The sequence below is a fragment of the Poecilia mexicana genome, unplaced genomic scaffold (assembly GCF_051168715.1).
Source record: "Poecilia mexicana isolate PSO_F unplaced genomic scaffold, ASM5116871v1 scaffold_15, whole genome shotgun sequence".
NCBI lineage: Eukaryota > Metazoa > Chordata > Actinopteri > Cyprinodontiformes > Poeciliidae > Poecilia > Poecilia mexicana.
Window position 1 is genome coordinate 15,401,973 of NW_028263384.1, and position 25,350 is coordinate 15,427,322.

The following is a 25,350-nucleotide window of genomic DNA, read 5'->3' on the forward strand; positions in this document are numbered from 1 at the left end:
AAAGCGAGGTTGGCAGACGATGGAAGGATGAGGGAATATTGGATAGAGCACTTCACCTCCAATGAGACATGGGGAGCATTAAGAGGTGGCGGGAACGTGGGAGAGCAAAAAAAAGAGACTGGAAGAGGAGGAAGAAGCTTGAAAAGATGGAAAATAGAGCATGTCCTCGAAGGCGCAGCAAGAAATTAAATGGCACAGCATGTTCACGTCTGCACAATGCATCTTCACCTCACTATGCGCTTGCGAGTGCGTGCATACGATGTGTTCAAGTCTTCACTGTCACCATATGTTCAACCTCTGACTTTGCCTTCTTTCAGGATACAGAAGGGCGGAGCCTCGATGGGATTTATCCAGCACAGAAAAGATGAGAGAGCGCATGTGAGCAGCCTGCAAAGAGCTTCTGACAGAGGGAAAATTCTCCACCGTCGAATTCAGTGTCCAGCTGTCATCTAGAAGATGAAGTTCTAGATGGTTTCCAAGGGAAACTGCATAATGTTAAACGAAACTTGCTTCTACGGCACTGAGTTACCACAATGTGTTTAATGCACATGTGTAATACCCGGGTCAGACTCCAGCTCCAACATGTAAGGTTGGATGGTCAGGTCTTCCATTACTGATGTCTTTAATAAACCTTGGAATAAAATGTTTCTCTGCTGGTAGATAATTGTATCGATGCTTTCAAACTACAAAAATGGCAAATGGACAAAACGAGGTAAAACACGCATCAAATGAGCTACAACAGTGAAAAAAACTGAGCACTGCAGAGCTCTATTTTATATAGACCATAAGTGAATGATTTCTATGTGATAAAGGATTTTTTTCATCTCAATTTAAATATTCATAAGGCTGTAAAGTTTTAAAAAAAAAGGACCAGAAAATAAGTGTACATAAAAAGCATTTGACTTTGAAAAATGAATTTAGACAAAGTAAAATGAACACAAAAACTTAAACCACAAACTTGTGGCTTAAGTTTATGAGTCATGACTATTAAAGCTATTATTTTTAACACTTGATTTAAGAAGCTGAAAATGCTTCAGACACAACAACTGAGTCGTACAGATGAACACAGAGCTACAACAATTATTTGGCAGATCATCCATCATGTGCACCTAACCACATGTGAAATATGATAAAAACACTGCTTCTTACCCATTTTGAATTAATCAAACTTTATTCCTAGAGCAAATAGGAAATTAAGATAAGTACACAACATAATACAAATTGAAAAGCTGCTGTGGCTGAGGAGACACTGGATACAGAAGAGGGCTTTTGAATCTCTAAGATTTTATATAAAATTCTCATAAAAGGATTTTGATATTACGTTAAATTCTGTCACAACTGTCAGATAGTACTTTTAAACCCCAAGTCACATTGGGACACATGCACATTTTGTTTTTAAGAAGAAGGAAGATAGAATACTATTAGAAAAATGAAAATCTAACATTGCCTTACTTTGCATTTTACACCTTAACTGACATAATTTCCCTTCAAGAAATTAAATTAGACAAATGTCATCTCACCATTTCAACGCTGTAGAGAGGAGATGAACTATCTGCAGGACTATGTTTTAGTTTTTTTTTTTTTAAAAAGAGATATTATGGCAAATACCCACAATACATCTGAAACAAGTTTAATACAGCATATGATATACAAAGACGACAAAAAAAGGACAGCCATTAGATTACAGCTATTTAAAGAAAGTCCCCCCAGATATGTCCCACATATAGGAAAAGGATAATTGAACAGTCATTCAATAGAAGCTACAGCTGATATACAGAAAAAAAAATGTGGTGTACAAAACTAATTTATAATTTATAATGAAAGTGTATTCCTAAAACTCTCCCAGTTCTAGGAATAGATGAAGCCCTGCTGGCACAAGAACCTGAAAAATTCATTTTTCACCTTCCCTCAGCAAAGTGAAGCTGCTGGGGGAAAAAAGACCTCAAGACCTCTCCTTAGCCTTCTGTCAATCATGGAATCCTTCAAGTTTTAACACCGGGTATGGCATCTGTATTCTGGCATTTGTGAAACAAGCAAGTGAAACAAAAAATCTGAGATAACCGCGCTGCTTTAATCTGGAGCAGAATATCAATGTTATCAATTCATGTCTGTACAAGTGTTTAATTCCAACCAGGGAAAAACAGATAAAATAAGCATTGCACGAGAAGATTTTCTTTGTGCAGCAATAAAAGGGACAGCATTTACCTCGACTCTTAAAACAAACCAATACCATAATAATGCAATCATAAAATGTGGATCTGGCAGGATAAGTAAAGATGGTTTACTTTCTATATACTAAAAGGCTGTGTTTAAGTAGCTGTATGTGGTCTACAGACCATAATATATTCAGGTCACTGCACAGTTGGCCAGGCAGCAGTTACTGCCACACAATCCCATTATATACGTTAAATTACAGCATAAATCACTCCTGCCAAAGTTAATAATATCAAAATTTTATCACACTTTTGCCTTCTCTGTTGCCGTTCTGTCAGCGCAATTACTTTGCGTGATGCATATTATACAATTCAACACAACCTTTCATTTCTCCCCCTAAAAGTCTTAGTGCCTTTGGCTGCCATGGGAACAGCAAGGCCTTTGCAAATATGGCATTAGAAATATTTCTCCACTATAAGGTTGAAAAAATGTGCTTCCATTTAAGTAATCAAACTGTGTGCCTGCCCTATATTCTGCCTAATTTTCTTTTAAAACTACCTCAGAATGACACCAAAACATCCCCCTACAGACGACTTGCTTCGTCTCTGATGAGATGCAACGGTAACATGATCTTTATCTAATTAAATCAGGGTTTCGTTTAATTTCCTGAAGGTTAATGAGTTTATCATCTGTGTCAAAGCCCACTTTCTCCTATGAACAATGTAGCGATTTCAGCTCTGGATGAAAGCCCGAGCGCAGCAAAGAGATCACAGAGACGGAAAGGCTGCATTTGTGTCCTTGATTGTCAACCGTCTCTCGAAAAGAATAGCAGCATCTTGGTGCGTTCTGCCTCTGTTTGTGATCTGCTGCATCCAATCAGGAGTCACACACACACACACACACACACAGCCTGCAGGACTAAAAAACAACACATGACTGATACCTTCACCCTTTAATAACAGAGGGAAAAGTGTCACAGTAAGCCCCTCAGCAGCTGCTTTTACCAAACAAAACCCACAGTTAACTGCAAGGAGCAAATATAATTAAAGTAAATTTCATACCAAGTTTCAGTGTTATTTAAAAAGCCTTCTGTGTATTATTATGGTTTTAGGACACTGCAGTAGCAGAGGAACAAAAAGGTAATTTGCAAATGGTTTGTGGCCAATTTTCCCACTCTGGTGTGTATTAATAGATGAATTTGTGCTGCAAAGTATTTCATTTGGTAGATTAGTCTGGGTCCCACAGCTAAAAGTAATTCAACTCCATTACAAAAAGTATTTCAGGTTCATTCGTTTTAGGAATAATCTAAAACTCATCTTTCAGGCTTTTAATAACTCTGAGATTGCAATTCAATAAGATTAGACTCCAGATTATAATAAAGATACAGCATGGGTTTTAGAGAACTTAAGGCTGCATTTTATGGTTTTTGAGGACAAAAACCATAAACCATCATCAGTTAAAGCCAAGTGAAAAAAAGTGAGAATGCCTCATTAAATATTCAGTTCTTTTAAAATCATTTTTTGGCTCTAGCGAACCTCATTTTTACAGTACATTGAGAGGAAAGTGGATTGTGAGAGAGGGAGAAAACATGCGGCAAAGGTCAAAGGGCCAGGACTTAAACTTGTGATGGCCATGTCAAAGACTGAGGCCTCTGTACATGGGCCGCTCGTTCTACCACCTGAGCCACCACGGGACCCATCCCCTCAAAAAAATTCTTCTTTTAGCAGACACAAAAGGAACAATTATTCACTTTAACCCAAAACTATGAACCAAAGGAGTTGTCGGTGGTTTAAACAGGACAAGCCTCCTTCAGAATGTTAAGTACCAATGTCCAAAGCATTTCAAAGTAAGAAAAAAGCAGGTTTTCATTCTCAAAGAAAAGGCACCTGTTAAAGCTAAATGCTCGTATGGTACTGACTTCACACAAAGTCCAGCTCATTTTACATTCCCACTGACCATGGCATGCTGGCTTGATTGACTGCTAACCACCACACCAACAGCCATATCAATACTGAACATCCAACATGTTCCTTGGTGAAAAGTTCATCAGTCTGCAGCCTCAAATGCAATTTACGTGATTAGAATTATTTGACTGACTTTATAATTTAATTACCCAATCCAAATTTATTTTTGTCATGATTTGAAGGGAAATGGTTTTGTTTTGTCACGTTGGTCTCTGGATTTGTGCTATTTTAGGTCAATTTTGGTGAAGTTTTTCTTATTCCATGCTCATCTTGTCCAGTTATTGTCCTTTTCGGTCCTTTATAGGATTCTATTTAGTTCTAGTTCTGATTTGAAGACTTTGCAATATGTATGGGATAAACAAATTAACATATAAGGGTAAAACTACTCCATTTAAATGTAGTTTACGTAGACAAAGTATAGGTGTAGGTTTAAATCTGGGCTATTTATAGATTTTAACATTGACCTATGTCTAAATGAAGTCTATGTCTGGGCTAACATTACCATAACATCATATTAAATATATAAAAAAAGAACTGCAGCTTTTATTTTAGCTTAGATTTTAGACTCACACGAGAGTTTTCATCTCAAACGACACGATCAGGATGATTCCAGACATCTCAAATGAATTATAACTTTCCAAAAGTATCCCTTTGAAAAAGTGTCTATAAAGAGAATAACTACCAGGAGGGAAACAAAACGGTGAACTGAGGGCACAAAGCTCATTCCATTGAATAAGAGATGTGAGATGTTGCCTCGGTGATCTGCCACTTGTGGGAATAACTGTGAATGCAACGGGCCAAGAGAGCCAAACATCTACAGCAAAGTAATAAAACAGGATAACAAAATGGAGACATTATTCAGTCTTCAGAGGATTGCTGGTCTGGCCTTTTAATGCCGTTGTCAGGTGGAGGTTTATGTCAGTATTACCTCAGCTAAGAAGTCCTATGATATCGCCCTGCTGCGCTTTGCATTTAGTTTATAGAGACGGTTATGCCAAACTATACAACACTAAAAGAAAATAAAAGGTGTAAAGTGATATGAGAAAAATAAGTTGGAGTATCAAGTCTCTACTTACAGCAGATCCACCATTGTATAATGTATGATTAACAAGTTATATACAGGTGCATCTGAAAACGTTTTAATATCATGGTAAGGTTAATTTATTTCAGCAACTCATACATCATTTACAGCCTTCATATCTGTCATTTTCCAGAACCATGGCTTACAGATAATGTGAGCACAGGGCCTTGAATAATACAGAACTATAAAAATAGATTTTTAACACAGAAATGTCACCCTAATGAAGATGATGTCGACTCTATGCCTTTCCAGCTCGCGCTCTCTCTCTCTCTCTCCCTCTCTCTCTCTCTCCATAGTCTTCTCACAGGGAAATCTAAATGTAAAGTGGTCACTTGACCTCAGCACAATAGTCCAGTCATGTTTTCTATGGAAAGGTAAAACACTTCCAATATTGTTCCTGGTTCAGGAGTTGCTTAACACAACACATTTCATAGTTGTAGTCTATATTTCTATATTTTGGATTCATCCAGGGTGTGCTTTTTGAAGCACCGACTCCGACAAAAGCCTGCATTTTGTGAAACGCCTCTACGTTTTTTTTTAGCAGGCATTGTTTTCTTCTCAAGGCTGTGGCTTGTTGCTTGCGCTACCACATGTTTTCCCTCTACTCAGTTTTCCACCAGGATGTTTGGACGCGGTTCTCTGTGAACAATCAGCTTCTCCTGCCTGCTGAACAGCTGTCAAGTCAGCAGCAGCCTTAAAAATCCCTGATATTGGTTATTATTTGATGTTATCAAGTTAACAAAAATTCATTTTTGTATCTCTCTCTCGCTTTTTAAAGTAAAATAAATTTACTTTGTGATTCAATTTACATTTACTGAGCTGCACCTGTAACAATGGCATTTAACGATTGAATAATTTAATAACATTTCCCTTTAAATCACCCGCGATGACATTTATCCATCTCATCTAAATTATAGGAAGCATACGTTGTCCTTTTCAGGTGCAGACAATAAATTGTCACATTAGTAAAATATACAACGTTATATGCCGTTAAATACATTCAGCTTGTATGATGCCAGGAAAGGACAGGAAAGGAGAGAAAGAACCGAGCCAAGCTTTACTGCTTCTGGTCCTTCTTTGATGCACTGAGGCTTTGAAGTCAATACTGATGTAATTTAGGGCCGGAGGCAAAGACAGGCCTACAAACCATTTAATTAGCACCTTGCTATTGCTCTTAATAGGAGAGTGAGGGAGTAAAGAAGCCAAAAAAAAATGACCTCCTTTTCTCTGTGTGACTAACATGTAAGACTGGATGTTGTTAAAATATTTAACCAAACTTTAACAAGTAGAACCCATAAATATTAAAGGTGGTAGAGGAAATCAAGTATGTTTATTGTTAAGACGAGATAGAAAGCTGAAAAGGGGAAGAAGAAAAAAAGTTTACTGAAATACAAACCCCAGACCCCCCGTCAGTCATGTGAAAACCTTCTTCCCTTCCTGTGTCTCTTACATCACCTGGGATAATACCTTAATGATCTCATGGAAACTGTGAGCAGTAAGTGACAGCCTGGTGGAGGTTATGTGTTTTAGGGACACACTGCGGCCATCCCATCCCAGGAAACAGAATCCCAGTGGGGGTAAACGGAAACCTGGCTTAGCAGATGGTCCCCACTGAGCTGACTCCTCTGATAAGCAATTAGAAGAGCAAACAAAACACAAGCGGGAAAACACATATTCAGGTAAAAAAAAATAAATAAATAAATAAAAGAAAAAAAGTGAGTACACACTGGGTCTATCCTCAACAATACAGGAAGCAGAAAAACAGGCAGAAAACTATGCAACCCAGCAGCGTTCCTATATCGAGTTAGCACTTAATTACTAGCCTGGTAAGGTTCTCAGCAGCACAGTGAGAGGGTGTTTGCTGCTGAAATAAAATGTCACATGACAGCTGCTTTTGCCTCTCTTGCGTTCGGCTTTTACGGAGAGAGGAACCACGGCATCCATCTTCCACCGTGGATCTTGCTGCAATAATAACCCGTCCACCTTATAAAGCAGAGGTTGGGATGAAGTCACCCCCATCTCCACTGATCCCTGCACTCCCACACTCACTCTTTGTGTGTGACTCAGACCTGGTGATGTATAGATGATGAGACAGGCTGAGAAGAGGAGGCTGCTGCTGCACCACACAGCAATCGACATGCACCATTGCAAGCCTGCATCCAGAAAATGTGGAACGTTAACGCAATGCCTCATTAATCCCCTTAGGAAACATTTTTAGTGGTCCGTGTTCCAGGGAAATGCAACACCCTAGGATAGACATGAAGGTCATTTCAGTGTCATTCTGACTATTAAGTATTTTAAATGTGTGGTTTCAGTTTTTAAATTTAGGATATTATACAATATTTATTTTGGGATATGGAAAGCTAACTTGGTTATTAATGTTTAGATAATCGTTTGTTTCTATTAAAGCTACAACACAATAAATACTGGTACCGATATAAACTAGAGTACAACATGCATTGAGAAACATCACATTTATGAAGTCTCGAACTTTCGGTGCCTTCCTGTTTTGGAAAATATGTGCATATTGGGATCAAGGGTGTAAAAATCATGGCGTTGTACCACTGTATTATGTCAGAATTGGTTTTGATACTTTTGCTGTGATGTGACTAGCCCAACTCTGTTCCCGAAATCAGTTTACGTTCCCTTTTATCTACAGATAAAAACAAACGTACACTGGGATGCTTAATGTCTCATATTGAAGTACACAGAGTTGGAAAAGGTTCCTGGACATTAGCCATCGGAATTGTTTTTATGAAGCGATTAATCCAAACAGAACATGTTCAAAAAGGATAGCTCTAAACTACTGAACAGATGCCAAAGCTGCTGATTCTTTAAAAGACAATGATAAGGTCATACTTGCTGAAACATGTCTCATGACACTGATGTGTGGCGCACTTTGTGCCGCCATGTGGTCAAATAATTATTAGATGAAATAATTAAAAAGAAACTTAGCCTGTAGTCTATCTTCACTGGTGCAGACAAAGCAATCTCTGATTATTGTCCGAGATTAACATAATTTCTAGCTAACTGCCTCTAATAGCCTTATTGAAGTAATGGAGAATATCAAATAGTGTATCTACAATGCAAAACATATTCCACTAAATTTGTTACATGCCCAAAATATCAAATTAAATTAGGTATACTGTAGTATACAATGCATAGGAATGTGATGCTATAGTTTAATTTACCCTATGGACAAACTGCTTCAAATCATGCCATGTTTTGGCATATTAAAAAACATGCCAAGAAAGGTCATTATATTTCGATATAATCACTTCATCCTACATCATTGAAGCACATACGCAATAGTGTGATACTGGGAAGAAAAAAAACCTAATAACTTGCCAGAAAACGACACAGCAGCTAAACCTTGGATGAAAGGGAAAAACTGTGTAGGTGCAAAGCTATAAATTTGGAGAAATGAAAAGCTATTCCACATTTGACTTACATTATACATTCTAAAATAAAAATGGATAAATCAACATCACTTCCAAACATGGCTTTGGTGCATTTTTTATTACTGTCCATTTTGTGCTGAAAGAGCATGCAGTTCCATGTGATGATAATTTGAGATGACAGCAATATTTTTTTTTTCTTTAGCTCATATACCATCCGCTGTTATTAGTTGGTTTCACATGTCTTGTTCCCCAAAATATTTTGCCGTTTGTGTGATGTTTTGGGGGGGAAAGACATGTATAAGAAAACAGTCAATTACAATGCATGAACCCATTTCACACAAAAAAATGTCTGTGCAGCAACGAAATGACATGGATTTAAGACATACTAAAAAGAAACATACATGTTTTATTTTATACATATGGTAATTAGACCAAATTTCTGTTGCAATTTGTAGTTGTACCAGATACTAGAATTCATTCACCCAGCTGTATTTACAAGTTAGCACACAATCAAGCACTATTATACATTAGGGATAAAGACCATGTTAAAATTTTCTTTTTAATACAAGTTATTCTTTACCTATGGTGACAAGTATATTATTTTTTGCCCATTTGAATTTGCCGTGATCTGCTGTACACTAACTTATATGATTCTACATATTATACTGCAGTGTCCTATTTTTATTTTTTTTTCCAATAAATTCCATTACATTTTCCCAAACAACTGTGCATTGGTCAATATATAAAAAATATAAAATAAAAAAATATATATATTATGATTTATTTATGCAACTGGGAGGAATGCATTATAACCAAAAAATAATAATCAGGCAAATACAGGACATGCTTGCTGATTTGTGTTTGCATTTTTTTTCTTGTGCCCGTCTTGGTTTTTGCAGGTTGGTTTAATAAATCTCAAGAGTCCAATTAATATGTGATTTTATTAATCTTCTTATTCACTTCTAAAAAGACTAGTAAGAATTAGCAATCCCCTAACTGCTGCCCTTTAATTAGTTCAAATTTGCAGAAAAAACAACAAGGAGACAAGCCTGTCTGCCCAGCAAAGCACTCAGCTGCACAACCATTATTATTATTGACCTATAAGGCCCCGTTTACGCAAAGCCAGTTGTCAGTGAAACTGTGACATTTTTGATGCCATCCAGGCTAGCGTTTACACAAGTCTAGTGACCGGAGTCTCTGACACAGGCACTTTTTGAAGCCAGGTCTCAGAATGACTCTGTTCGAGAACATGTCTGGCGGAGGTGTGTGGCAGCGCACAGAACGGACTGCAAGGTTTGTTCTACGCATTCAAAAAAATGAGAGGTAGCCTAGTGCTGTGTAGTTAGCATAGATGAATTAATGAGCACTTGGTTCATTGAGACACGTTACTGCTTCATAAGTGAAGTAGGAGCCGAGGGTAAAAAGCACATGTGCATTTCGAGGACATGCTTAAATTTCAGTGCCACGTAGAGGCCTGGCATGACAACAGCAGGTTCAAGGTACCTTGGCGGTGTCATGTAAATGTACCCTAAGGGCAAAAATATTCTAAAATATGTATGCTCAACTTGCATATAAAAAATAAAGCACTTTCAACTTTAGCACAGTAACCAAATAAATTATTTTAACTAGTGTTTTTCAATGAGATTTAAGAAATGTGTCTGGCAGTAAGAGTGGTGTTGGGTGTGGGAGGATTCATACGAGGTCCTGATCCATTAGTTGTGAGTCATATCAGTGGTACTGAGTCATTCAATACTCCTTGCAAAGACCTTACAAGGTAGCCATGATAGATCAGTCAGGGAGGGGTGACGGAAAGCTTCAAATGGCAAATACACGGACGTCTGCATCACCCCTTAACTGCCAACATGCAGATCTGAAACATCTACTGCCCGTCATCTACCTTCACCGCTTTTGTCTCTGTGAGTCACTCTGTCTGCAAAAATAGTCTTAGCTTAAAATCCATCAACTACTGTTAGTTGGTTGATAATACTTTAATTTTCTAACTGGGTGGACTTTTTCTTTTTTTTTCTTTTTAAGAGTGATGGTGGACTTGCCAAATAATAAGCTAATAAGATTTTAAATAAATTTCAGGGCTACCAGCAGCAGAGCTGTTTCCAAAAAATAACACAAGTAATTTGATTTTATTTAATCCGATTTGTGAATATTTTTAGAATGAACGTGCCCAGGCTGAAAGAAACAAATGAATGCAGACTGTCGCCAAAGAGTCTGAGACACTTTGCTTAACAAGTCACAGGGCAATTTGTTCTAATAAGGTAAAGACTAGGCAGCCAGCAGAGCAAAACATCACTTTTATGTGAACTCTCTCAATCTTTTACTCTGCGAAACAGTTTGGAGGTGGGTGGAATAGGCAAAGGGTTGAGGAAGATGGTCGCAGGCCACTGCGATTTTAGCAACAGAGGCACAGGTGGCAAGTGCATGGGTTAATAGACGGGGGAATGCAGGAAAAAAAAAAAAAAAAAAAGCAACAATGAGTCATCCCATGGAACGCCTCAGAGATATGACAGGCGTAAAGGAGGGATGCAGAGAAAGTCATTCATGAGGACAAATTGAGACCGGCCATTTCGGAGATGTAAAACTCTCCCCAGTGCTGTGCAATTTAAAAGCACTAAAAAGCTGAAAGATAAAACGTAACGTAGGGAGACGTGCACTGCGCGGTATTAAGCCTGTCTTCTGTGATTTGTTCTGCAGTTAAGAAATGTAAGCCAGACAGAAGGTTTTCTGATAATGAGGTGTGCTGTGTCAGTACACCGTATATGCATGCTCGGATGTGCAGCACTATGCTAGCCTGTGGTGAGAAAGCTGTGTGTGAATTTCTAGCAGATGAAAGTAGACAACACGATACCAGGACTCCCGGTTTGTTCCGAGACTATGACACCCTTCTTTTCCTCTCATTGCCGCCTCCAGTTCCTATTAAAATCTTTCACCGTTCAGCTCATCTTATTTACATGGCGGCTGCCCAGAAATACTACGAACGACGAACCTCAAAAGTCGAACTCGTGTGGAAAGAAATTCTGGATTTTAAACATGTCATATGTCCTAAATGTCTTTAAAAGCATAATAATTTGCACTTCGCATATTGTGAAGTTATTACATTGATGCTGACTGGGGGCTGTAATGTGTAAGAGGCAGAAGGAATCAGGTGTTGACCTTTTTCGATCTAATCTTGTATTACAAACATTCTAAAATTATTCCAAAAGGAAAAACAAAAATAGAACTGCTTTGACAGGGAGATAAAAAAAAAAAAGTCCCCAGATTTCACTGAAAGATTAATAAAGATACGTCAAAGTGACAACAGAACATACTGGTAGGCCAGATGCTATTTTTATTATATGGTTTGGTGTGTTCACCAACTCAAAGAGCAGTATCCATCAAGTAACTATACATTTATCACAGAAGAACCATATGGAAATTAACTAAACATTTGGCCAAGTTTGATGTTTTTTTGCAATGTAATGCAAAAAAACATTATAGTTCAAAACATAATTTGATATTAAAATGACCCTGATCTTACAACAACAGTGGTGCTACCTGAAGTATTTTCAGTAAAAGCTGGTGCACAAAAGCTTAAACACGTTATGTTTGTTTATGTGTATGTACTTCCTGTTTTGTTCTTTTTCGTATTTTCTGCTGTCATTCCTGATGTGATTGCAATGGCTGTAATTCCCAATTACAGCTGATAAAAAATAAAAAATAAATCTTCAGATCAAGACTTCCAAGGGAAAAATGGCAGTGTTGGTCCTTACCTGGTAACTTGATGTTAAAAATAACAGACTTACATCTTTATCAATATTAGCCAACTCAGTCGGGCGTATTAATCACTATTAACACACTACTTCAACCGCTTAAAATTTGTCACTTTGAATAGTTTGCTTTGACGATCAACTTTAAAGCGTTTTTATACTGTAAGAGTATTACAATTGTTCTATAACCAAATTACTAATTTATCCGTCTTGTAACCGTTATTTTGATCTTCAAATGGTTGGATTAATATTTCTGATGCATCAGGTGTTTCTTTTGCCTTTTCTCCCTGCGAAGTCAGTGAATGAATTATGAATTGCACTATAAGAATACGCTTGTCTTGTTTTGCTTTATTATTTCAATTGTTTTTTATCACAATTTTTTTTTTCTTAAACCATTTTGTCCTTAACTTTAGCATTCTCAGCTCACTACATTATCGGTTAACTGCTTTTCATCAATAAACCTCATAAATGAACAATTTTTTTATTATGTTTTGAAAAGTAAGGTTCAAGACATAATAAAAATAAAATCCCTACTCAGTTAAATATCAGGTGGTATCATATACACCAATATTTCTAAGGTTCAATGGTAGTAGAAAAAGGGCATGGCCCAGTCTTATTGCAATGGTTATCAAGGATTTGATAAACTTAGTAACTCGGTACATTTAGCATGTGACAGACAATCAATTTAAACTGTAATGAGGCCAAATGCAAAAAAAAAAAAGAATTACTGATTTCTGTTAATATGCTTTTGTTTCATCTTTGAAAACAACAAACGATGTGCTAGCTCCTTTGAGTCAGTTCGTTGTCCATAGTGAGCTTGCCAAGCCTGCACCACACCCATTTCTTTCCTTCCATCTCCCTCTGCCTGCTACAGGGCACGTCTGCTGAGGTTCGCCAAGCATAAACAGCAATTCATCCTTGTAAAGACGATTCACATCAATGCTGAGTGGATTTTTATTGACGAAACTGATGCATTTTGGCAAATAACCAGCGAGGAAACTGTGCAGCAAAAACAACAAGGAAAAAGGTGAGAGAAGCACAAAATGTGGAGGGCCTGAGAGGCAACAGTTTCTAATGAAGGAACAGGAAGGCACTGGAGGAGATGTTTAATTTAAAACCTGGATTTAAACACAAAAGACATGACATAAAATACACAAGAGTTGTGAATTTGGTGAATTACAACCATTTTATATCATCAGTTTAGAGTTGCTTATGGCAATTAATGCTTTCAACGTATTTGATGTTTTTAATCTTTTTAACGATTTCATCTTTTCTTTTTACTTTCTTTTTATTTTTCTTTCTCACTGTTTCCTTGTCAAACGATGTTTTGAAAATCATGTAAAGCACTTTGAAATGCCTGCTGCTGAAATGTGCTATACAAATAAAATTTGATTGATTGATTGATTGATCATTAAGCCAATTTTTATGTTCTTGTGATGCCACTTATTTTGTGAAATGGACCAATCCCTCTTGTAGTAAGAGGGAATGGAAATCGTACCCAAGGATGATCTGGACACGTTGACGTCCACCATTTTCTCCCTGATGCATTTAGATTTTTCTAAAAAACATTTTTTGGTAAATCAAAGAGAACCAAAGTACAAAATATTACGCCTGATTTAACGCCAGAGTACAAAAATGTTTTATCTTTTTCACAGTGTATGCAAATATCTGGATTCAATTCTAAAGAAAATATGGTGTGACATTTTCCTCACAGAGGTAGACACACGTTGCAATGACATAAACAATGCCAGGCTGAAAAGTGTGAATGACAGCTGTTCTCTGGGCAGGGAGGAAGGCAATCATGGGGATGTGAGAAAACATTTATTTTCACCCCAACAGGATGTTTGAGGAAACACGGAAACAAAGTAAAAAAACAAAAAAAAAAAAACAATAACACACCATTTCAAAATGGTGCGTAATCTCTCCTCACTGCCAAAGCACACAGATATGCATACACTGAGCAAGTTTGCATACACAAGCTGATAACAGATGAGGGGAAAAAATGCTGGTAAAAGCACACAGAGAGGGGAAAAAGTGGCCAAAAAAATCATGTGCCCTGTCAGGGGTTTTACTGCTCAACATGACCGTTTGAGCGGGACTTTTGTCGTTTTATATAACAGTGATTAGAATGCTGTCACTTTATTTCTGTAAAGACAGACAGATGTGTTGCATTCATAGTGTTTCCAGATGATAGGGGTCAAAATGCAGAAGGCCAAGAAGTGTGAGGGTGGATGGGAATAGGCAGAGGGATGACCACAGGGATTAGAGAGCGAGCCGTGTGAACAGATGGTCCCTGGTTGCCACCCAAGATCCCATTAAGAAAGATGGCAGGACTGACCTATTTCTGGACCCACCATGCCGTGTAAATCCGCTGTCCATAGAGATGGGGAGAATATCTGCATTCAGGGTTTGTAATCCTTGCTATTTTTCTTGGACATTATAGGATTACATGCATTGTTAAAATACCAGATGCAAAACATAGAAATCGACTTGGTGAGATGCTAGGATAATGTGGCACACAAATTCAGCTGTCCAAGTAGTCGCTTCCTTCCTCATACACTGCGCCCTTCAGTGCTTAATGAGGTCTTTTGATAGAGCAACTGGGATGACGTGGCTGTCAAAGAACCGATGAGTTATCCATTTCGAGGCCCTCCCACCTACAGAGAGGATGGGTTTTCCTTTCACTCTTCTTCCGAAAGCAATGGCACTGTGCGGACAGCTGCCCTGCAAGACGCAGAGAAATACTTCCTTAGTCGCAGATAGTTCATCTCTACCAGTGACGATTCACGATTAGTTGTAGCAATAAACTTTATTTGAGAAATATTTCTTTTTGATGTAACGACAATACAGTAAAAACACCGTAGGCTGTTTGGTTTTTAGAAATTGAAAGAAAATGTCACACTGACGTTGGCGTGTCGTTTACGTTGCAATGCATTCTGGGTAAATGATGGGTGCTAGGTTTGACTGCTGCAGTACCCTTCAGCCGAAACTGCAATGAGTAACGTCGTTAAGCCTTTTTCAGTTTGAATGGAAGTGCGTTCAAATTTATGACAATGTAGAAATCACAAGGGGTAATGAAGATGAGGAGAGCCAAATGGAGAAAGAGGAAAGAGTCGGCCAAAGAAGCTGGTGATTTTGTTGCTTCTGCCACCTTCAGCTTCCTACATGAAACAACGAATGACACGTACCTCTGGTTGGACTGTGTGATGTACACTAATATTGCAGGACAAATTTAAAGTCTATGTATCTATCCATCTATCTATCTAGAAGTTGTGTTGTACTGCATGGTAGGCGTAAAACGAGCATTATCTCTCAAGAATGAGAATTAAGAATGAGCTAGCAACTTTTACTCCCACGCCTAGACAACTGGACTCCCTTCTGTTGTTAGGGTTAAGCAAAGAGATTGTTTTTCTATTGAAAATCGATAAACATGTTTTGAATATCAGCAGGCTGTTATTCTACTCAGGCCTCAGTCATTGAAAACAGCATGGTAAGCCCCATCACCCACAAACTAACAGGGAGCCGTATGGCAATGATTGAAATATAAATTCTAGTACTTTTCCAGCTTTGACAAGTGAAAACTTCGACTGCATATTTTATATCCATTGCAGATTGTTTTGAGACGTAAAAACAACATATCTAAGAGTGAAGAATATATATAATTTATCACCAGATATATGTAAACATAACATGTTTGGATAGACAAGACTAAATGTTTAATCGGTCTACTTAATCCATTCCATAACCACTTTTTTTAGTGTGTTTGAAACCATTTTCCTGTTGAAAAACACAACTGTCACCAAATAAATTTTAAGCATGAGATGAAAGGATGCGCAGGGAGTGGAGTTATGAGTTTGAGTTTGGCTAATGCCAGAGAACCATCCAAAATAAATAAGCTCTGTGTTTTTTGATAAGTGTAGTAGTGAATTTTCCAGACTGTGCTGCTTATATGTGCACAATCATACACTATTCACTTAAAGAAGTTAGCAAGCAGATATGCCTGTGGTTTGAATGTGTCCGGCATCAAACTGTCTGCTGTTTGGCTAGTGAGAAAGAATCAACCTTATAGAACAGTGAAACCCATTAACAATTTCAACATTTTTACACTGTAAAATGTGTTTGCTGACTAAATTACTTACTGTTGGTACAGGAAAGATGATATGCATGTGCAACTCTAGAAGAAAGGGTTGAAGAGAACAACATAACTCCACACCAAGTGACAATTCAATAAGCTCGAGGGTATACTTGATCTTTCACTAACAGCAAAGTCATCAAGGGAAACAAATGACCGGGAATGGAGGGCTCTGACTAACAGAAACAATCAATCTTTATCTGGTTTTGATTCTTTTTCCACCAGGGTGGAATGGAGCTAACTGTACATGTCTGTTTGGGAGCAAGGAAGAAACTTATTTTTTGTTTGTTTGTTTGTTTGTTTTTGTCCTAGTTTGCTTTCCCCAGGCAGACAAAGTCCTTAATGTCAGATGACTGAGCACCACCACACAGCAGTTCCTATGGTTACCAGCCAGGTTCTGCGTACACGGATACTCCTTGCAAATTCTGATCTGCAGTGAAGCACTGATGGAAGAGCAAATTCTTCACAAAACAACATAAAAAATAAAAAGAAATCACCTCACCACCCACATGTGAACACATCCACACATGCACATATATACCGAAGTTTTCATGCTCCTACTTGCATGTATGGAAAAATACTTTCAAACAAGAACTCGCAGTTGCACACGTTCCACCCACATGATGAACCAGTCACCTGCATGGAGCAATTTTGCAGTGTTGCGCTGCATATCGTTACAGAGTAAACACGCAAGTAAACACAGCCTGCTGGGCTGAATTATCAGCTCCACCAGAAGTAGCGCAAATCACAGTAGGTGATACACCGGGATATCTCTAAGCCTAGAAACCCCATTTAAAGCAGCCAGTGCCTTATTTCTCCTTGGCTGGAACAAACATACTGGTTTACTTTTAATTTGCTTCTGTGTTTTTTGTTGGCGTTTCTCTCTGCCCCCTGTTTTCCTTGCTTCCGTTCTCTTCCTCACACTTCCAGCTAACAGAAATATACATACAGGGCAGATTGGGAGCACTCTGTCAGAGCAGAAGATGAAAGGAAGAAGAGAGCTGCGTTCCATGCCAGGAGAGTCGTGTGAGTGGGAAAGTGATGAACGAGAAGCTCATTTAGTAAATTGACAGCTCCCTTCAGGATTTTTCATCCTCCTCCCCACTATGAAAGGACAGAGCCTTCCTCAACTCTGAACTATCCTCATCAGGCATGAGGAAGCTGTCACATTCCAGCAAACGTTAACAATGACAGCGTTCGTATTTTATCTTGGATTCATCTCTCTCTCTCTCTCTCTTTCTTTCCAACTCCCACGGCTGTTTCATTCAGTCCACAAATGCACAGTGGATGTCTGTACAAAACAGACCAAGTGTGACTGAAAGAAAGCTAGAAAACAGCAGATAAAGAAAAAAATTTAAAAAAACAAATGTCCTTAAACATGAAGTTGGCTACACTATCAGGAAATACCAAAACCCATCAACTGAGAGCACAGTAGTAGCAGTTGATATAACTGATACAATTTGTGTTATTTTAGTTTGGTCAAAATTGATATAAACCGAAAAATTCTCATCTCCCCAAAGTGGCAAACGATTTCACACGACAACACTGCAGACATAAAGATGTAGATGAAGTTGCAGAATAAACAGGCAAAAACAAATACATTGGTGAGATAAGTCGGGAGGGGAGCTACTCCGGACATCACTAGAAAAGTCTTGGCGCTGCACTCTAAACTACACCAACACCAGATCTCGATGGCCTAGTTTCGGCCAAATAAAGTCCACGAGTATTCGTACTGGCACACACGTAAATACAAACCGAAAGGCTGACCCAAGAGAGGGAGAGAAAAGTTGGGGTACAGCTTGCAGAACTACACCATCAAAACAGCGGAGATTAATCGATGTCCAATGGACAAGACAAACTTATTCCGACCAAAGAAAAAGAGTTCAGTTTGCACAGAAAATAGCCAAATAATTTGAGGCCAAAACATTTTACTTCATTCATGTCTGAAGAAGAGAAACCTACCAGAACCCTGCCTGTGAGTGTCTGAGCGGAGATCATGACACCGGCCCAGTCTTTGACTGAAGTCATCCATCCCACCTCGCTAGCTGCTGCCTCCTCCTTCTCATCAGGACCTTTTGTTGTCTTGTCTGCTGTCGGATTGTTGGCAGGGTTATTCACCTTCTGAGCCTCCTGGGGGAAAAAACACAAACAAAAAAAAAAGAACAAAATCATATGAGTAAATAAAATGGAAGAAAGTTAATTTATGTTTGTTGCAAGGATAGGGATCACGCCACGTCGACTCCCATCTGCTATCTACCAAATATGCATGTCCATGTACGATTTCACATAATGACAGAATGTGTTGTGCTCCAGCCGAGCTGCACAGATGGTTCTTTATATTAACCGTCCCTAATGTCACACAGGCATTTCAGCACTCTGTCTTGCATCCGAATGACTGAGCAGAGTTGCATTGCAGTTTGTTGACATGCTATGCTTGGCAGAAACACTGCGTGCAGCTGTTCCTCTCCAGCCATTCACTCACTCCTGACTTGACACTAGCTGGCATTTAGTTTCCCTCTCTGCTCCTGGCAAAGAAATCTAATGAGTAGATTTCCTTGTGTTCTGAAGCCACTGAAGCATTGAAGTCTTCCCATTGCGCATAGATTCAAATATACCAGGAGGTGTTTCGTGCATAGTATGGAACGCTCTCATTAAAGCTGCGGCTGGGCCTCAGTGATTGCCTCCGAAGAGAACCGATGGAGCTGAATAACTTTTAAACGTGTGATGGCAGGATTAAAAGTTGACCCACTCGAAGGAGACACAGTAAGCAGACCATTACTCACTTAGGCTTCACATGTACATAAAACGAGTCTTAAAATGCAACTCTTCACAGCAACAGTGGACAAGTAGCCGTCAAAGCAGAATGTTTGCTCTGTCAACGCAGCAAAATGCCTTCAAATGTTGGACGTCAAATGATGACAGCTTTTTTTTAGTATGACCTTCCTTAATGCAGCATCTAAAAACAAAACAAAACAAAAAAATGATGATATAAACTGAAATAAATTGTGCTTAGACTGACTTTTCTAAAAGCAGCCGAGGCCAGAGAATCGCCAAGTTGATCTAATCTCAGGGAACATTCAATATTCAGGAAAAGCACAGAGAAAACTTACTATGTCTGCAGGGTATAAGAACAGAGCTGTTACACATGAACCCAAGAGTGTACTGTCCATATCAAGAAGCTCGCTGGGTCAAATTGAATTACATTTCATAATGACATGGCATGGACACAGCTGCCATTTTCCTAATTTCATTCCGACCCCATAACAATGCTAATAAACTGGGCCTAAAAAAGCCTGACTTAGTCATCAGATCATTATCTGCTCACGCCGTAGGGCCTTTCTGTGCTCCAGTGGATAATTCATTTACTTGAGCTTTATCAGGGTTTCTGCAGGGTATTAAATAAAGCCTAAAACAAAATCTCAAAGCTCAAGAAATATTTCAGTCTAAATCTTAACTTTCAGCATGTAATTAACTTGGGAACCAAAATACAAAATCTCAATGATGCACTTCGCTTTGCCATGGATAAATTTTTATTGTTGCAGATTTATTTTGTTTGGTCTATATATATATATATATATATATATATATATATATATATATATATATATGTGTGTGTGTGTGTGTGTGTGTGTGTGTGTGTGTGTGTGTGTGTGTATATATATATACACACACAAGTCTGGTTATCAAATAATTTTTTATATCAGAAAAAGATGACATGAGCATAGGTGGACAGAGTACCCCAAGATTTGTACTTGTGTAAAAGTAAAACTGCTTCAGCACATTTACACTCGAAAGTAAAAAGTAGTCTCCAAATAAATCAATGAAGTAAAAAAAAATGGTAATGAGACTATTTAAGTACTTTGTAACAAATAACATTTGATTTAATCTCTTACAATTATGCAATTTTGAAAATCATGTAATGAAACAGACTAAAATATGCATTTATGCACAAAGTATTTTAAGGACTTATATTAATCTAATATGATAATTACTAATTAACAAATTCAGACACACAAAACACTTTTCCAAATTCCAAAGACTTCTGAAACCAAAACTTGCAGCAGGTGGAACAGGGTAAAATACTTACGAGTCACAACCTCTACTGTCAATGGTTATTAATTTGACCTCCAAATGGCACAACAGGCTCAGCAAGTAGAAAATAAAAACAATGAAGCTTGTGTACAAAAAGCAGCAGTTTAGGATGAACTGTGGGTATTTATGCCTGGTTTTTGGTTAAAACATGTTTAATCCTCATTTAGTTGTTGCTCATAGTGGGGAGAATATCTAGAACTGTCAAGCAAGAGCAATTTTTTTATTATTTGTCTAAAATGAAATATGAATGCATGGTGTAGTAAAACTACTCCCAAAAGTACTTTTTCCCTCAAAAAAATTTACTCAAGTAAATGTAACTTACTCCTTGTAATCTGAATGTTTCTATGGCAATGTGAGATGGGCCTTTGTGATCATTTCCATCTTGGGAAAATGCATGGCTGCCATTTTTGCCAAATAGATTTTTTCTATAGAATTATAAACATTTCCTGTGGTTTGCTGGAGTCCTAAATACTTAAAAATTGCTTTATTAACAGTAGACTGATGATCTTGCGTCATACTATTAAATTTCATTAAATGTGGACATGATATGTTGCTTTCTAAGATCTTTTAGCTAACTTGAAGTTGTCAAACAGGTTCCGTTTAAGCGAATTCTTGATTCTACAGCTGTGGAAATTTAACTTTTACATTTAATTAGCGTTTAACAGGGGGTAATAATACTTTTCTAAATAGAGCCAGGTTGATTCAGATAGCTGTAGCTATGCTCCTGTACGCATCTCTGCCGTCTTCTGCTGCATTTACTCTGCATGCGTGCAGGTCATTTTGCGCCGGGATGTGTGAAGTTTCACAGAATAGCTATGTGGGTGTGTCAGACACCACATCATGTAATCCGTATGCAGAAGACCCCCATCAGCATGTGCACACAGCATACACCGCTAAGGAACAGAAATCACGTCTAGTTTGTGAATTCCAGGTCTAACTCTTTCTGGCACATGTGTGCATGTTGGATGGGACCATATGAATAATGGATGCAGTCACAAATTGATGGCTTTGCAGATCAGAGGAGATAATGTAAACAACGTATTTCTTCCAGTTCATTTGAGTCATCCACAGTAGGCTAGGCTAGGGGGGAAGAAGCACTGAAGCATACTGTTATGGGAGAATCCATCTGCTGGCTATAAATAAACCCCTGTGATGTCAAACTGTTGGAGAAGACAGGGAGCAGCAGCAATCAGAGGATATTTTGCAAGAAAATGGCAGGCTTTGCCCTTTTTTATCTTTAACATTGTTTTTCAGTGGTAATAGTTTTCATTGCTCATTCCGCTTTAACAAGATGACTTTACATTTCTGATACTAAAAAATGTAATTCAGTCACTTTTTAATGCTATCTCTTTTATAGCAGTCCGTTTCTCCTTAAGGTTTTCATAACCATAAAAGAAAAAAAAAATCAAATCAATAAAGTTGTAACAAATTTTACTTATTACTACCACTTTTGGGAGATTTTTACATTGGTAACAGAACAGGGAACCAGTTTTCGCAGTGAGCTGTGACAGGAGCTGCAGGTAGCAGGCTGTGCACGTCCGACTTCCCACCAAAGCAAACAACTTCACCGCACCCCGCTGCTGCGTGAAAAACTACTCCCGACATGCTCGGCAGGAGATCGGGTGGTGCAAACTTTTAGTGACAGACTTAACTTCATTCTTTTTTTTAAGAGCTCCTCAGAGTGTTTACTGCGGCACGCAACCTCTCAATGAGTTTTTACCACAAGTAAAAGCACTGTTGTAACCAAATCATACGAGACCAAGCGTCACTGAAGTGTCAGTGAAGAGATACCTTTCAGACCTAAGTATCGCTCCTCACTTGCACATTTGATGCACGAAAATATTAAAATGCCTTATTTTTCTTGGATTATTACTCAGGTTATTACTGTCTGTTTATTTATTCACATAATATGAACAAATATCACATAGACAACATCCAAATGACCTCATTAGGTTTTTTTTTTTGGTTTTTTTTGCTTTCACCCCTGAACAACTCAGTCCAAAGCACACGTTTTGAATTTCCTGTTTTACATCTTCTTTATCTAGTTCATCTGCCTACATCAGGGGATCTTTTTATATAACAATACAGATGAGCATTGTTAATATTAGGACTGTTCCAATTATGAGAATAGTCAAGGGAGGCCGGCTAATAATTAGCAAGACAGTGACAGAAAAAAAAAATCCTTGACACAAGAAAGACACAAATTAACTGACAGAGCAAAATCTACAGGACAAAGACAAGGTGGAGGAGTCATCATGTAGCAATAATGTGAAGATGGCAGATGTAATGATGATAAGCATAAAATTAAAAGACATCACGAGGCAGACAAACGTAGCAAAAACGACACCAAGAGAGAGGTAGGACAGCCACTGAAAGTAAAAAATGGGCAACTGAACAGCTCAGAAGGGTGACAAAAAGATAAGGGTGATGTGTAAAACTGAAAGAAGAGGGAAAAGAGACGGGAGGTCATGCCCATCTGACCCCGCTGATCTAACAGAAGTTGGCTTCCAGGCAGCTGTTCCTCTGGCTTCCGACCGCATCGCTCGGGAAAACTCTACTCCAGCGTGGTGGGCTATTTATAGCCTCAGCCTATGAGACACGAAAGTATTGAGACTCATAACTGTGTCCCTGGGTTACAAGCCTTCACAGGGTCACAAGAAACATTTATAATATTTCATAAACATTTGCTTAATCCATAAAAAGGTCAAACTTATTGATCCATGTAGAATGATGAGGCAAAATGGTATGAGATGATCACTACCAGAGCGCCTTTTCTAGGGTATTACTGCAGACAATAAAGCAAAAGGGTCAAAATTAATTCACAGCATAGGAATGTTCAGGTGAACTTTACTGTACTGTAGATCCTCACGCCCAGTGTTTGCCCAGACTTCCATGTGTCTGATTTAAGGATTACACAGACTGTAATCCATCTGATCAGAACAGCGACAACATAAATCCATATCCAAACAAAATTCATGCACAGGGAATGAGAGGAACGCCAGTAAATCTCCATATGTAATAAAGTGGAAACTGCGATCACTGAGGTGGAGAAAACAAAAGTAAAAAAAATATTGTAAAATATCCAAGAAAGTAGAGTCAACAGAAACAAATCTATGCCAAAAAAAAACACACACAATGGGGCTAGAGAACGCATCACCATAGAAATAAAAAAAATGTTTTAGATTTTTAGTTTCCTGCTAAATATGTTTAGTTTTCTTCGTCTCTGTGTGTTTATGAATTTTGTCACGTGCAAAATGATGGAGTCTGCTTTGTCCCGAGAATGCACGCAGGTTACTGTGTGCCAGGATGTGTAAGGCTTCACTGAATGGCTGTGTGGGTGCGTCGCACGGCAGTGTGGAGTGTCAGCACAGCACATCATAAGATGGGTAATGTTATTATTCTGTCATTGCAACGGAGACTGAGTAGCACTTATGTAAAATTTATAGCAGTCCTGCAAGTGTGCGATATATGGGGGATTTCAAGGTTGTGATGTTTATTCATCGTGTCAAAAAGAAAAATTCTCTGTCAGTCGGAATTGACTGGGGATCAAACTGTGTCTCCAAACTATTGAATCAGATGCATGCAGAATAATTTTTTATTTATAGATATCTCTCTTCCGATGGCTATGTTTTCTGCTTCATAACTTTTGGCTTAGTAGGGGGGAAAAAAATAATAAAAAATTTTAAAAATCACAAAAAACAGCTAAGGCATAAAATACAAATTTATGGTAAGTCAATGACTAACAATCTTCAGAAGATACAAGTAGTTCATCAATCTGCAGAATGCCATCATTCCCTTCAAACTAAACTCGTGAAGATTTGTAGACACAAACTATAAGGTGGGATTTACAACACGGAAAAACAGGCAAAAAAGCCAACAAGTTTACGTCTCTTTGCACCCCCCTCCGGAAAGCTCACCCATCTGCATAACAGGAGAAGAGCTCTTCACCAAATGGCTGAACTCCAATTCCACTTTTTGTCCCAACTGTGACATCCCTTCAGCTGGCAGAGAGAAACAATAAGACAGTGATACACAAAACCCTAATGTAAGCCTGGCAGCGCTTGCTGTCTAAGACCCACATTCTTTCATGTCTCTTAGTTCAACCAAAACAAAAAGAAAAAACGGGAAGAACAATGCATCTGCATTAGTGTTACTTCCTTACATCCGCAGGGAAACTAAAAGAAAGAAATATATTGAATGTACAGTCCTGCTGATTCATAATGCTCGACTAAACTTTGTCCATTCATATAACATTACAAACCTCAGCGGGCATGGGAAAAATAGATTATGCAGTGAATTGTGGGTGACTGAAAGGTCAGATCATAATGATAGTCAGATCATTTCATATCACTCTAAAAATGCTTCCTTCAGAGAAGTAAAAAGTTAAAGAATGCTCAAAAATGTGCTTAATATTTTATGAAATAAACAAGTTCATGCCTCGTTAGCTGAATGCATCACAAAACAAAGGTCCTAGATTTTCTTCCACTATACTTCCAGTGCCTTGCATGAGAATTCAGTTACTTCCACAAAACTCAGTGTAGTGTAAGGGTATTTTATGTTTTAGACTAGATCTTAAACACATTCTTGGTGAGATTCAAGTCTGAACTATGATTCTACTCCCACCACTGTCTTTCAGTACGAGAGTGGTGTGTATCTGGATGTATGCAGATAATATTCCTTAAGAAAGACACTGGAAATAATTTACCTAAGACAAAAAAAATGTAATTAGTAAAATGATTAAAATGTAGCAATGCATATTTATCTAAAG

At 38.2% G+C, this 25,350-nt stretch overlaps 1 protein-coding gene across 1 annotated transcript in view; it reads right to left on the reverse strand.

Moving 5' to 3' along the window:
* kcnma1a (potassium large conductance calcium-activated channel, subfamily M, alpha member 1a) overlaps window positions 1-25,350 on the reverse strand; it is a 157,346-nt gene that overhangs the window by 96,208 nt on the left and 35,788 nt on the right. The window contains exon 4 of the mRNA XM_014987291.2: window positions 18,453-18,620. Coding sequence (XP_014842777.2) covers window positions 18,453-18,620 — 168 coding nt within the window. The remainder of the gene's footprint in view (window positions 1-18,452; window positions 18,621-25,350) is intronic.